The sequence below is a fragment of the Triturus cristatus genome, chromosome 5_1 (genome assembly GCF_964204655.1).
Source record: "Triturus cristatus chromosome 5_1, aTriCri1.1, whole genome shotgun sequence".
Classification (NCBI taxonomy): Eukaryota; Metazoa; Chordata; class Amphibia; order Caudata; family Salamandridae; genus Triturus; species Triturus cristatus.
The window spans coordinates 247941473-247957460 of NC_140587.1; the positions used below are offsets into that span (position 1 = coordinate 247941473).

Genomic DNA, 15988 nt, shown 5'->3' on the forward strand with positions numbered 1-15988 from the left:
CCCTATGTTTATGAATAATAGAAATCAAACACTATTTATCACACTAATATATTAACAAATTCCCTTTGTCCATCTGGACAATGCTGCAGTTCTCTCTAATACATTATTTGCGAGGAGTAACTACTGTTTCCTATGATGATCAACCACCATGAAAGGTTAAATCACTATCCATCAATTAATGCATATTTTTCCTCTGTTTTGTCAAAAGTATGTCTAGGAAATGGACAACTAAGATACGCTAGCAAAAATTTGAGAAGAGTTTTGGGGTAGAAATAAGAGTAGCTGAGAATTAATATCTATTGATCAAGGCATTGAAGTGCATAAGGATTACAGGCAAGATTCACTCTTTAGTGGCACTATGCGCCAAATGGCACAAGGCTGCTATTCTTCTGCTGAACCACTTGGGTAACCATTTGCCTTTTTCCTCACAAGGTGATAGATCTGACCCCACCGCTGTAAACATCCTCCAGCAGATCATCGACTTGGGCACCGAACCACAGGACGCGGCAGCAGTTGCCTCGGTGGTGTCCATGGCACCTGGAACAGTTACATTGGTTGGGCAGGTGAGCAATATTTTTTGTTTATTCCGTTCCCTGTCCGTTTGTATTCTTCTTGTTATTCTGTTGGGAAGAGTTTGCCCCGTAAGTTGTTGTCCACAGATTTTCAGATTCCATCTCTGGATCTAAACCCTTGACATTTATTGTCTAGATTTTTTGTTCAAATGTGAGCCTTCCAGGTTATCTTTTGATATATTCCCTGTTTGCTGCGTTACTACGACGGAATACTTGTCATGTTTTGCACAACTTCTGCTTCAACTTCTTTTCTTCGTGCCAGGGGCACTGGAACTTTGTGTGTGTCAAAGGCACCGGAGCTACACTCTGTGCCAGAGGTACTAAAAATGCAAAATTGTTTTTTGACAGCGTATAAATTCATTTTTGAGACTGATGTATAGGTTGTATGTTGGTAGGCGATTCTCATAACAAGGGTTTCTGCAAAGTCAGAGGGGCGGTGCAGCCTCTTCCTGAACTAGCAATTTGCAAGTACACAAAAATGTACTTAAAATTAAAATACAATAATGATGTGCTGAGAAGTGCTTTACCGGATTGTCTCTCTACAAAAACAAAATGACACCTGGCTTCAGGCATCTCCACAGGTGTGGTCTCATTTTGTTGGTGATACAGGCATAGGGTTTCAACATGACTGCAAAATGCCATCAGTTGCCATACTAAAGAGGTCATGTAGAGATTCAGTAGTAACAGGACAGCTGCTAAAATGTAGTGGATGTCTTGTTGACTAGGCGTTTGGTTCCAATGCTAAAATGTAGTGGATGTCTTGTTGACTAGGCGCTTGGTTCCAATGCTAAAATGTAGTGGATGTCTTGTTGACTAGGCGCTTAGTTCAACTGCTAAAATGTAGTGGATGCCTTGTTGACTAGGCGCTTGGTTCCAATGCTAAAATGTAGTGGATGTCTTGTTGACTAGGCGCTTAGTTCAAATGCTAAAATGTAGTGGATGTCTTGTTGACTAGGCGCTTGGTTCCAATGCTAAAATGTAGTGGATGTCTTGTTGACTAGGCGTTTGGTTTCAATGCTAAAATGTAGTGGATGTCTTGATGACTAGGCGCTTGGTTCCAATGCTAAAATGTAGTGGATGTCGTGTTGACTAGGCGCTTGGTTCCGATGCTAAAATGTAGTGGATGTCTTGTTGACTAGGCGCTTAGTTCAAATGCTAAAATGTAGTGGATGTCTTGTTGACTAGGCGTTTGGTTTCAATGCTAAAATGTAGTGGATGTCTTGATGACTAGGCGCTTGGTTCCAATGCTAAAATGTAGTGGATGTCGTGTTGACTAGGCGCTTGGTTCCAATGCTAAAATGTAGTGGATGTCTTGTTAACTAGGCGCTTGGTTCCAATGCTAAAATGTAGTGGATGTCTTGTTGACTAGGCACTTAGTTCAAATGCTAAAATGTAGTGGATGTCTTGCTGACTAGGCGCTTGGTTCCAATGCTAAAATGTAGTGGATGTCTTGTTGACTAGGCGTTTGGTTTCAATGCTAAAATGTAGTGGATGTCTTGTTGACTAGGCGCTTGGTTCCAATGCTAAAATGTAGTGGATGTCGTGTTGACTAGGCGCTTGGTTCCAATGCTAAAATGTAGTGGATGTCTTGTTGACTAGGCGCTTGGTTCCAATGCTAAAATGTAGTGGATGTCTTGTTGACTAGGCGCTTAGTTCAAATGCTAAAATGTAGTGGATGTCTTGTTGACTAGGCGCTTGGTTCCAATGCTAAAATGTAGTGGATGTCTTGATGACTAGGCGTTTGGTTAAATTGCTAAAATGTAGTGGATGTCTTGTTGACTAGGTGTTTGGTTCCAATGCTAACATGTAGTGGATGTCTTGTTGACTAGGCGCTTGGTTCCAATGCTAAAATGTAGTGGATGTCTTGATGACTAGGCGTTTGGTTCCATTGCTAAAATGTAGTGGATGTCTTGTTGACTAGGCGTTTGGTTCTAATGCGAACATGTAGTGGATGTCTTGCTGACTAGGCGTTTCGTTCCAATGTTAAAATGTAGTGGATGTCTTGTTGACTAGGCGTTTGGTTCCCACAAGTGATTTATGTGCAGAGGAATGAGTGTTGGCAATGGCAGAATCTCAGCCATCTCCACCATGTCAACATCGCTCCTTCAGGCCTGTGCCTAAACAGCAATGAAAGACACCCTATATATAGCATACCTTCCTATTCTTTCCTGTTCATATGTCTTGGCATTCTTGTCAGGGAAAAACATAGCAATAACAGATAAAAAAGCAAAATTGTCTCAGCACACTGAGAAAATACTCCGTGTCTGAAGGGCGTGTCTTTTTTGTTTCTATATTGGCAGGAGCTTTTTTAGTCAAACTTTGCTGCCGCACAGCTGGGACCTGTAAATCGGCAGGCTGCACCCGGCGAGGCAGACGAAGAGGTACCTTAGCTGCTCAGTGGCTTGACAGCAAGACCACTGAGCTCTAAATGAACTCCTGAGTTAGTACAAAGTTGGTGGTCATGAGAAAGGGTGACCTTACAGGTCAGATTGCCACCCCCGAAATCATGGATATCCCTGCTGGAGTTGGTTCACCCCAGTCCTACCACTTCACAGAACTCCCCTGTGCTCTTTTGTCCAATAAAAACATAACGCCATGTACCTGAGAAAATCACTTCCTCAAGCGGCATTGACCATTATATGAGAGTTGATTCCCAAGCTAAAATAAACTTATTGGGTATTCAAAACCCAGCAATCAGTTCCAAGGGTATCAAGGGGCGAGATAGGGTAGCAGCCACAATCCCTTGCAACCCCCTAATTAATGTCCATGGTGTTCGAACGCAACCCATGGGCTCCTAGGGAGCTCAGATGTGGTGTTCCGGTTGTTTATTGCCTTATAGAAGAAGTCGCACGCTTAAATATTTTCCATCCCATGTACCAGGCAGCAAGATGGAAGTCACACTGAGCTGGTGCGGTCAGAGGAAATATTTCTCTTTTGACAACTAATCCTCTCAGCAGTGTTCTTTAGCCTGAGAGCTAAAGTAATTGCAAAGGATACCGAGGGGAGATAAAACTGATAAACAGCCAACTCTAGGTATATTTTCTTGAATAATTGAAGTTGGTCACATAATATTTCTACAAATGTTCTATATCTTTAGAAATGCCATCTTATAGTATAATAAGATGATAAGCTAACATCATATCTCTAATAGTTTTGATGATTGCTGTGTGCAGTGTTCCAAAGTAAATGTATGTAGAACTGTAAAAATAAATTCACATATATATGCAGAACTGTTCAAATAAATGCACAGAAGAGAAGCATCCCATTTTGCTACAGTTATGCACTGCATATAATTTATTGTAAATGAGTGAGGGCCCACGATCCATTTCTAAACACATTAATCATGGTGACTAGATGCAGTTGTAAAATCTCACAGCTAAATGTTCATACTTGTGCCTGTGGTTATTTAGACCTTCTCTTGGAAAGCGGTAATATCATGAAATAATGGAAACGTAAGTTAGAAGAAAAATACTTTATACAGTGTAGATTGATTCAGTATCAGACTGATATTTGAGCACCACGGTGGCCTCTATGAAGAGACTTTCAGTGCAAACCAAATAAAGTGTGAGCTAAAGGCCAAGGACTATCGAAGAGGGGGCTTCATTGATGAAATATGATGGCTCTCTAGAAGTCCGCACTAGAAAAACCTTGGCATGATGCCCCCAAATCACCTATATCTGAAATGAGGTGTTGTGGTGCTTCCGTCTATCACATCTTGTTGCACCCTTTACCCTTCACCCCTCACTGCACCCTATACAATGCTTGTTTTCCTTTCGTTGCTTATTTCTCCTCACCAGCCATGACAGGAAAGCAAATCTACAGACTTTTGCATACCTGTGTATACAAAAGCAAGCAGTCTGAAAACACCTGCTTATTCCTTGTATAATAACGCCCCCAAACACCTAGATTTGCTAGCTGTAATAGTAACTACATCTAAACTCTGTTAACAGCCCTTGTTTTCTGTTGGGAGGTATGAGGAAGCCCACTTGCTCTTCACAATGAAAGTTTGGTAATACAGAACATGCTGCTTGCACGGATTTGTGAAGTATGTTCCTTCTGGCAGACACTTAAGAAAGTTACTTTGCCAGCTCTCCTGCTTCTGAGCAAAACAGCTTTGCCGCCTTCTTACAGTTTTGCCAAAGGTGGACGACTTTTCTTCAGATGTAATTCCTAGAAGCAGCATCTCCTCAGTGTGTAGGGCCCAAGACTCTGCAATACACCCCTTAGACCATAGCCCATCGCCCATCTAGTTGCTCTTAACCAACTACCTGAGAGTAGAGCATCTTTGGACACTAATCCAAAGGAGATATAAGACCTATTGAACACCCTACTTCCCTTCCTCAACCAGTGCCCTGAACAAGTCATAATACACATGTTTCCACTCTGATATCTTTCCAAAAAGCATTCGGGTGCCATTTTAATTTGTCACAAAAGACAGCTTCAATATATTCTATTTAATGTCTAATGTGAGCAATTCACCACTCTTCATTTGTGATGGTCCCTGCATGCTCAAGTTTGCATTTCTGGTATTTCAAAACATTCTGAAAGCACATATTTCAATATGATACATTAGATATTATTTGCTTTTAGTGCTCAGTGGCTCCCATTAAGTTGTACTTTAGTTGGGATACAGCAACAGAGGTGTGATGTCCAGTCGTGGCCGCCACGACACGCGGGTGGTCCCGTGGAGATGGGGTCTCGCGGGGAAGGGAGAGGGTTAATTTTAATTATATTTTAAAAAACTTAACCTTAGCCGTCTGATCCAGTCCTGTGTCATCTGTGCTCCTTGCAGCCGCAGGCAGATCTCTCCCCTCCCGTAAGCCAATCACAACGCTGCAATGGCAGCGTTGTGATTGGCCGGGACGCCAACCGCACAGGCATCTATGCGGAGGCTGTTTTTCTCCATGCCGGCACACAACTCCCACCCCTTCCCCCAAACGAAAGAGGATGAGACTAACCTTTCCCTAGAGAGGCTTCATTTTCCAAGTGGAAGCACCTGGAAAGTCCATCTGCATTGGCATGGGCAGTCCCATGTCTGTGTTCCAATACAAAGTCCATTCCTTGTAGAGAAATGGACCATCTCAATAGTTTAGGATTTTCACCTTTCATCTGCATTAGCCACTTGAGAGTTCTGTGATCAGTTTGAACTAGGAATTGAGTACCAAACAAGTATGGTCTCAGCTTCTTAAGGGACCAAACCACAGCAAAGGCCTCCCATTCTCCCTGGGGAGAAGCCTTCTGCTTATAAAAGCAACAGGTTGATCTTGGCCTTCATGATTGTTCTGGGATAGGAGCGCTCCTATCCCTAGCTCAGAGGCATCAGTCTGCACAATGAACTGCTTGGCATAGTCTGGAGCTTTGAGAATTGGTGCTGAGCACATTGCCTCTTTCAGGGTGTCAGAAGCCTTTTGACAGCTAACTGTCCATTTGACCTTTTTGGGCATCTTCTTGGAGGTATGTTCTGGGGGGGAGTCACAATGGGCCCATATCCCTTCACAAACCTCCTGTAGTACCCAGTCAAGCCAAGGAATGCCCTGACTTGGGTCTTGGTTGTTGGGGCTGACCAGTCCAGGACGGCCTGGATCTTAGGTTGTAAGAGTTGCACTTGGCCTCCACCAACAAGGTGGCCCAAGTATACCACAGTTCCCTGCCCTATCTGGCATTTGGATGCCTTGATAGTTAGGCCTGCAGTTTGCAGGGCTTTTAAAACCTTCCCAAGGTGGATCAGGTGATCCTTCCAGGTGGAGCTAAAGACAACAATATCATCGAGATAAGCTGAAGTAAAGGACTGCAATCCAGCAAGGACTTGATTCACCAACCTTTGGATGGTGGTAGGGGCATTCTTTAAAATAAAGGGCATAACAGGAAACTGATAATGCCCATCAGGTGTGGAAGTGCTGTGTATTCTATTGATCCTGGTGCTATGTCAATCTGCCAGTACCCTGCAATTAGGTCAAAGGTACTTTGGCTGCACCCAAATGTCTATCAACTCATCTGCTCTTGGGATAGGGTGAGCATCTGTCTTGGTGACAGAATTGAGCCCTCTATAGTCCACACAGAACGTCATTTCTCTCTTTCCACCCTGCGGATGAGGTTTGGGGACTAGAACCACTGGGCTGGCCCAGGGGCTCTCAGAGGGTTCAATAATGCCTAACTTCAATATCTTGCTGACTTAAGCTCTGATGCTTTCCTTGACTTGATCAGACTGTCGATAGATTTATTTCTTGACAGGTGAACTGTCAGCATTGTCCACATCATGGGTACACCAGTTTGTCTGACCAGGGGTCAAGGAAAAGAGCTTTGCATACTACTGCAAGACTTGCTTGCAATCAGTCTGCTGTTGGGCAATGAGGGTGTCTGAAAAGACAACTCCATCCACTGACCCATCTTTGGGGCTGTATGAGAGGAGGTCAGCGAGAGGTTTACTCTCGGTCTCCTGATCCTCATCAATCACCATCAGCATGGTGAGGTCAGCCCAGTTGTGGAAAAGCTTAAGGCGGTTCACATGGATCACCCTTTTGGGTGTCCTGCTTGTGCCCAGGTCAACCAAGTAGGTGACCTCACTTTTCTTCCCTAAGATGGGGTAAGGGCCACTCCATCTCTACTGGAGAGCCCCTGGTGCCACTGGCCCCAAAACCAACACCTTTTGCCCAGGTTGAAATTCTACCAGTGCAACTTTGTTCATACCAGCGCTTCTGAAGCTCTTGGCTGGCCTCAAGATTCTTGGATGCCTTTTCTATGTACTCGGTTATTCTGGACCTTAAGCCTAGCACACAGTCCACAATGTCTTGTTTTGGTTCTTGGAGATGCTTCTCCCAACCCTCTTTTTCAAGACAGAGTGGTCCCCTAACAGGATGGCCAAACACAAGTTCAAAGGGGGAAACCCCATCTCCCTTCGGAGGCACCTCTCTGTAGGCGAAAAGCAGGCATGGTAAGAGGACATGCCATCTCATTTTGAGTGTTTCAGGGAGCCCCACAATCAAGCCTTACAATGTCTTGTTGAACCTCTCAATAAGACCATTGTTTTGAGGGTGATAGGGTGTAGTAAACTTGTACTGTACTCCACACGCTTTCCAGATGTGTTCTAGGTAAGCAGACATGTTGTTGGAACCTCTGTCTGAAACCACCTCTATAGGAAACCCTACCCTGGCGAAGACACCAATGAGGGCCTTGGCTACTACAGGAGCTGTAGTAGTCCTAAGGGGAATTGCCTCAGGATACCTAGTAGCATGATCCACTAGTATACATTTTTGCCCTGATGCTGTGGGAGGTTCAAGTGGACCCACTATCTCCACACCTACCCTTTCTAAGGGAACCACAACCACAGGTAGTGGTATCAAGGAGGGCTTTGGGTGTCTACCTAGTTGCCACTGGCTTGACAGGTGACACAGGAGCTGAAAAACTCCTTTACTTTCTGAGACATCTGGAGCCAGTAAAAGTGGCTAACTAGCCTTTCCCAGGTTTTGGTTTGTCCCAGATGTCCAGCTAGGGGGATGTCATGAGCTGATGTTAGTAAGAACTCTCTGTACTTCTGAGGCACTACCACTCTCCTAGTGGCTCCAGGGTTGGGGTCTTTGGCCTCGGTGTACAGTAGTCCTTCCTCCCAATAATCTCTGTGGGTACCGCTGACATCTCCTTTTTCCTGGCTAGCAGCTTGCGTCTCAGGCTTTCAAGAGTTGGACAGTCCAGCTGTCCAAGGCGCAGCTCTTCCCTAGAGGGTCCGCCTGGGCCTAAGAGTTCAACCTGGTAAGGGTCAAGCTCCATGGGCTCTGTTCCCTCTGGGTTGTCCAAGTCCTCTCCCTGAGGAGAGGGGTCCTAATCCTCTTGCTGTACAGAAGCTGGCTTCGCAGTCCTCTTACCTTTCCATTTGGGTGGTCGGGCATACTTTCAGGCTCCAACACTTCTTTTTCACCCGGTTTTCATTGATTAGTATTTGGACATATTGGTAAAAAATAAGAACACAGTGAATTGTTTTATTTGTTTGTTTTGTGATAAATATTGTCAGGTCAGATCTGATTTTAACCGGGAGAAAATGGGCAGTAAATAACGGAATATGCGGATTTTGGTACTGGAAGCATCTTCATCTGCATGCTACCCCCGCACCCCCCCTCCCAAATACAATAGTCGTATTTGATAATTATAGCCTTAACCATAATACACAAGTCTTTGTGTAAAGTGCCCTTTTACCACCGACGCAGCATTTTGCTGCTAATAACAGCTCTTTATTTATTTAGTTGATGCTATTTATATAACACTGAATTTTATGCATAATCCACTTAATAGCACCACCTGTGCTTTAGTCTTCTCGTTTTCTTTGTGGTGGATACCATATGTTGGAAAAAACAGATGAGACCTTAAATGTGAAGAAGGAACCCAGTCCCTGCTGGGGGTGTGGCTGTCTCGCTGTGTCTTCATTGTGAGTCAGACATATTCTGCTTTATTGAATACCGCTGAGCTGTTGTCACTCAACTTAATTATGATGATTTTAATCCACACAGAAATGATTGAAGACGGTGCGAACAGGCTGAGAGTCACACCTGTGACCACATGGTCAAATACTGCCCTTGAATGGTATAACTGTCGCCAGATGTTTTTCTTAGCTTTGTGAATCAAACCATCACTTTGGGATTACTCAGCAGTGCAGTGTGCAGAACTGATGCCATCTTTCCGATCAAGAATCAAATTAGGATTTTGTTGTTCAGGAAGGCCATAGGCTAGACAAAGTCTACTGAGCCCCACCCGTTCTAGTTGAGGTAATTTGTAACTGGTGTCCTTTGGTCAGTCCTGTTGCCGAGCACAACTCTCATCGCACTTGCCTTTCAGTATAACGAAAGCGAACAGTCACAGTCTTCTCAGGAAGTTAGCTTGGAGGAGCAAGAGCTCAGAACTCAACAATCAACCAGATGACACAATGACTTAATGTCTAACCCAGTAATTGTCTTTTTATGAAATGTACACAGAAGAACTAAATACTACATAAATCATTTTGAGAATGCAGGGTGACACCACAGAGTTTGACCCCCCAGTGGGCACTTCACACCTCCCTTCATTGTTCTCTCTCTGTTGTCAGACCCTATTCGTTATAGTCCCCAGTAGTCTTTGGCAGAGGCATGAATCGGGCGCAGGGGCAAATTGCGTTTTCTACAGCTAAAGATACTGTCATATTGGGTTTATCTTGCCCTGGCCAGGCTAGGACCATGGTGATCTCACAATATTCTGTGATGTTACTGTAGGTTCTGGTGTGGCCAGGGTCCGTTATGTCAGTTGGTGATCGTTGGCTGTGCCTGGCTGGGGATGGTTGGATTCTCCTGACTTCTGAGAAATAAACTACTCTACTCCTACACTTACGTGAGTGCTACGTTTGTCACTACAGATACCTAATCAGGATTACTTGTTTTTGTCCCTATTGGTTTTGTTGTCAAATACAGTCTCGAATTCTCATGCTCCAGTCATCATGTTGCAATTTCTCAGTTCCAAATGTAAGCAGAGAGCCCCAGTACTTGCTTGTTGGTTCTGTATAGGTCAGGCAATTAGCTCAACACTTTTCCTCTGCATGGATGTCCTCCTTTCTGAACAGGGTTAGCGGGCATATGTAGTTCAACTCGCCTTGTTGTAGGTATCATAGCATCTTTGGTAGTTGCAGCCCTCAACTGGTCGATTACAGAAGAGTTCCTACAGCAAGGTAGTTATGCCCCCCACTGGGGCGATGGGTCAGCGGTTAAGTGTTCCTGGCAGTTGTGTCTTCCTAGGCCAATCGTCTGTGCCTCAGAAGCATCACGACTTCTCATATTGCTGGCTGCGGCAGCACCAAATCGCTTCCCATAACAGCTGCCAGGGGCACATGTGGATACTGAGCCTTAAGCTGTCTTTTGGGTGCAATTCACAATGTGAACTGCAAAGAGAGACTGGGGGACCCACTTATAGCACAGGTTGCTCCTGGCTTTGCTCTCTAAGGCAGTCTGCTTTCTCTTGGTGTACCTCGTGCCAGGAACACCCAGATCTTCCACTTCTTGGCAGTCTCTCATCCTGTAGGGCTAGGTAGACCCCTTCCTTCACTCAGCAGGCAGGCTTGTAGGCAGTAGGCAGCCCCTCAGCTCGTCCAGCAGAAAGTTCAGAATTCAGGTGATACTCCCATGTCTGTTGGAGACTGGTGGTCAGGCAGACACCAGCCCAAGTCAAACTACATTCATGTGAGTACTCTGCCGGGTTGTCCTTTCCTTGGACATAAAGAACCTGGGACTGGAAACATGTGGGGCTGTTTGGTTCCCACTTTTATACGCATGTTCTAAACATTGGATGTGGATCCACTGTCTCAACCTTCAGAACTGGCATGGGTTTGTTCTCTTTCCAATTGACTTTCTCAGACTGCTTTTCAGACACAACCTTTCTTTAAAGTGATGCCTTTCACAGCAGGCAGCACTGGGGCTTTTTCCAAGCAGGAGAGCTATGAGATTTCTGCACCGGTCATCATCCTTTCTGAAGTAGTAATTGGAAACACTCTCTCCTTAAACAACAGAAAATACGGTCCCTCCACTAATCCCTGCTATCAACCAAATATCAGTGCCTAGGAAGAACTAATCAGCAGTTTATAGCTAACAAGGTCTTGATGGGATTTCTAAAAGTAGCCTTGTCATCTGCCTCCTCAATTCAGTTTCTGGATCTCCATGCGCCAGCCACAGCAATGTAGGCAATACTCTCCCACTTATACTATACACACACATACTCGACATAAGCACAGGGTATCAGAATAAGGTTCTGGTTTTCACTTAACAGCAGACCTTCACACAATAGCTGTCAGTAGGAAACATTCTCTCACAGACACAGGTATAAAGGTCTGGTAAACTATAAGCTTGCAAAACACAATATGCTGCCACTTTATATGCTAATACCAGGACACGGAAAGTAATCCTGTGTCCACTATGCAAGCACACTTGGAGCATCCCTTTGATCACATGGCAGGTTATGGACCCTTGCACTGTCAGGGACAGGCCTAGGCCTGTGTGCACATGCTAGATTAGTGGGATGCCGAGCCAAAGTAAAAGTCAGGCCAGCAGTTTCACATGCAGTCAGACAATAAGGGTAAGGGTACTTGTTAGTTCACCATGCAGGGGACATTCTTGTCCCAACACTGTTTTATGAATGTCTTCATTTCCTGTTGGTCCTAAGTTTTCAGATGCCAGTTTTGGGATTACTAAAGCACTTTATGAAAAACCTGCTGCTGCTTTAAATATTGAAAACCAAGAAGGGTTCTGGCTCAATTGGCAGCAAGGCTAAGCCAAATATCATCAAAAGACCAAAACAAGAAGCCAATGCTGCACACGACTCACCTACACTTTAAAGGGTAAACTGAATGAAACAGTAACACCAGCAACCACTTTTTCCGTTGGATTTAATCCATGAAATGTTTTACATTTTTATATTAGCTGCATTTTCAGTTAATAAAACATATTCATTACGAAGACAGACAAAATAAACATCATTACCACAACAAAATCAACAATTTGACTTAATTTTGTACAATTTGACACCAATACAAAAAAAACTGCAATCAAACGTATAAACATCTCAGTCATACAAATCATCCATCCTCACTAGACAATCTACACATTAGAATAATTATGAACAAATAATGTACAAAAGGGCCATCAAAAAGAAAGCATTTGGCATAGTTTGTAAAAGACTACACTGTGTTATTTTAGAGAAGATTGGCCAAAAGCGAAAAAGAGGTCTACGCGTTTCGAATCCCTTATTGTACGGGGATTCTCATCAGGACCAACATATAGCTGAAACAAACCAGAGAAGATGTTTTAATCAAATGGCCCCACTCTATTGCGTTATAGCTGCACGTGTTTGATAGGCTCTTACCTTATATTAAAGCAAGCCAAACTTTTCAAAATTGTCACTACTTCAATCCGTGACCTAAATACATAAAGAACCAACAAAATGTCACCTCTTCATATTTCTATGATCCACAACAACGAGCCAATTATACAAAAGAACCAATAACAACAGCAACCCATCTTACTTGTGAAGCTGTGGTATGTCCCGACAGGGTATTCATACAGCGGCGAGTGCTTGGTAAGTCTCCGGTCTTATGTTCATTGGGAGCAAATCTCGGTGTGTTTATATTCTAAAAAACGAACAACTCTGTCTGTCAATATATACCTTCATAGTGTATATGCGTCGTGCTGGATGTTTTTATGGGGCTTTTTGTGTCTTACCTTGACACGCGTGAAGAGTCAAATGGTATCTTTTCCTTGCTGATTTGCACGGAGCGACTAGTGCTCCGACGAGGCCACCAGATTAGACTGAAGATTATCGTAGAGAATCAATCTCGGCGTCCGCTCAATCTGAAACAACGAACGACGAGACTCGGTTAGTATGAGCCTGCGTGTCTGTTGATGTATTACGAGGTTATCTTAGCGATGGCGAAGTCTTACCTCAAGGAGCGTGGGTACTCATGTCTCTTTGTTTCAATCCTTCGTCTCAGGACTAATGCGGGCTGGAGGCGGCCATACCCGGCATTCGTATTTGACGTCTTATGACGTGAGCAGGCAATGAACTACAAGTAGCATGAGAATTGTAGTTTTTTTAGAAAAATCAATGCATTTTGTTTACTAGGCTTAAATTTTGTTGGAGGACAAACTGCCTTGTTCCATTACAGGAACGCATGAATATATAAACATATAAACCGCCGCGCTGCGGGCTGGTGGAAACTATGGGAAGAGTTTGTATTTTCTTGCAAGGGCAAAAAGCAGGACTACAAATCTGATGGGATTTGTAGTTTTACATTGTCATTTTCTGAGGACTGAGGCTGAGAGATGGAACAAGCAAAAATTGACGAATTTGCTAGTTTATAGATTGTAAATCTCAGAAAGTTCATTTAATCCATCTATGGATGTGTTGAATTTGATTATAAGCATTGCTTCTCTTTTGAGTAATTTCGCATCCAAGTCTCCGCCTCGCTGGTCTCGTTCAACTTTCGAAATGACTGTCCATTTCAATTCCTGTTCTGTGCGGTTCTTCGAATGCCAATGATTGACCAATGGTGCATTTTGCACATTTTTGCGTATTCTTGATTTGTGTTGTTGAATTCGATTCCTTACCTCCTGATTGGTCTTTCCAATATAAAGTTTGTTGCATGGACACTGGATGCCATATACTACAAATTTTGATTTACAATTGGAAAAGGTCTCATGTTTCCAATGTATACCATTGTGGGAGAATAGGTTTCCTTCAGTGGTTGAATCGCAGCAGACGCATGTGCCGCACTTATGGTGTCCCTGTATTGGCGGAAGGCTCAGCATGTCTCTTATATCCGGGCCTTTTGTTCTGGGTAGTGCTGCTCGCACTATCTGATTGGCAATGCTCTTATCCTTTTTAAATGCAAATAAAGGAATTTCGTTTAATGTTTTGTCCAAGTTCTTTACTAGGTGCCAATTTTGTTTGATGATCTTTTTAAACCAATTGGATGTTGGACCGAACGTAGAGACGCAAACAATTCTTTCAGTTTTCAATTTCTCGCGTCTTTCAAGTAAGGTTTCACGCGGCGTCCACCAGGCTCGTTTGATGGCCTTTTTCAAGAGCTTTTTTGGATATCCTCTCGCTAGTAAGTTTTCCTTCAATTTTTCTGCATGGAGAAAGTATTCATCCTTGAATGAACAATTTAATCGAATGCGCAGAAATTGCCCATAAGGCAAGTTTTCTCGTAGACTGCGTGGATGATTGCTTGAATAGTGCAACGCTTTGTTTCTATCTGTTTCCTTTTTGTATAATGTAGTCATAAGACATCCATCTGTTGGGTAAACCTCCACATCCAGGAATGCCATTTTAGATTTGGAGTAATTCATGCTGAATTGTATGTCAGGTGTTCTATTGTTGAGCCAATTCAAGAACGCATGTAGCTTTTCTTCTTCTCCAGTCCAAATTAAGAAAACATCGTCGATGTAACAGAGCCAATTGCTGATGGAATCCGCAAAGGGGTTGTTATTATGGACAAATCGGTCTTCATATTTGGACATGTATAGAACTGCTAATTCCGGGGCAAAGGGACAACCCATAGCCACGCCTTTGACTTGGTAGAAAAAATCGTTTTGAAAGCAAAAATAGTTGTTTTTTAAGGCAAAAGTTGCTAGTTCCATGATGAATTGGGTTGGAATTTTCTCGGGTTTGGGTCTACTATCCAGAAATGTTTGAATGACAGCTAGCCCTTCATCCTGCGGTATCTCCGTATAAAGTGATGTCCCATCTAACGTCACTAAAAAGTGCGAGTTTTCATGAAAAACCATTGTCTCAAGTTTGTTTAGGAAATCGGTGGTGTCCTTTAAATAAGATTTGACCTCACTCATAAAAGGTTTTAGGAAAAAGTCCACGAATTTTGAAATAGGTTCTGTTAATGATTCACACCCGGAAACTATTGGTCTCCCCGGCGGATGGTGTTGGTCTTTATGTACTTTTGGTAGTACGTAAAAAATTGGGATTCGAGGATGTGTATTTTTCAAGTATTCGTATTCTTTTTTGCCCAAAAATCCTTGGTCAAAACCTCTTTGGAGCATGTGAAACAGTTTACCTTGCAATTCACCTGTAGGATCTTTCGATATCTTCTTGTAGCAAAGCTCATTTGAAAGTTGTCTATTGACTTCTGTTGTATAACTTTCCATTGCCCATATGACAATCGATCCGCCCTTATCGGCTTGTTTTATTATTATCGACGAATCATTTTTCAAGTCAAGAAGAGCATCTTTCTGAACTTTGGAAATATTAGGTCTTATATTTTTTTTTTTGTGTTTTTCTGGTTCGGTTATTGCTGAAAGGATCACCTTTTCAAAGGTTATGACCTCTTTGGGGACTTTGGTGGATGACGGGCAGAACCTTGATTTTTTCTTTAGACCCGTTGTTTCTATGACGTCTCTTATGGGGTTCTCTGAAAAGAAGGTTTTTAACCGAATTTTCCGGCAGAACTCGATGAATTCCGTCTTGAGTTGGACGAAGTTGGTGACTTTAGTTGGAACGAAGGATAAGCCTTTTTCCAGTACACTAGACTCTGCATCTGTTAGAACTTTGTCTGATAGGTTGAAAATTGATGACGTTTTTAGTTCTTGTAATTTTGGCGCCTCGTTGACATTTCCCATGGCTGGTTTGTATATCTGGATCTCCCTCGAGGTTTCCGTTGGCCTCTTCCTAAAAAAGGCGGTTGCTGTTGGAAGTTTTGTTGGTAATTGCCTCTTCTATTGAAATCCGGACGGCTGTTGGGGTTGTCTAAGTCACTTCCACTTGATGAGGATGTTGATTCTGAAAAGGTGATGAAATTATTTCTTGACCTGCCTTGATAATCTGGCAGGAATTTTCTTGATTCTGGTCTTGAGTAGAAATCAATCTGTAAATAAGGATATGCTTTATCTAATGAAAAATTCTTT

At 43.2% G+C, this 15988-nt stretch overlaps 1 protein-coding gene across 4 annotated transcripts in view; it reads left to right on the plus strand.

Moving 5' to 3' along the window:
- Positions 1-15988, plus strand: part of ZFAT (zinc finger and AT-hook domain containing) — a 1096910-nt gene that overhangs the window by 954776 nt on the left and 126146 nt on the right. For all 4 annotated transcript variants that reach the window (XM_085604879.1, XM_085604878.1, XM_085604880.1 and 1 more), the window contains one exon: positions 433-563. In XM_085604879.1, the coding sequence (XP_085461005.1) occupies positions 433-563 (131 nt within the window). The remainder of the gene's footprint in view (positions 1-432; positions 564-15988) is intronic.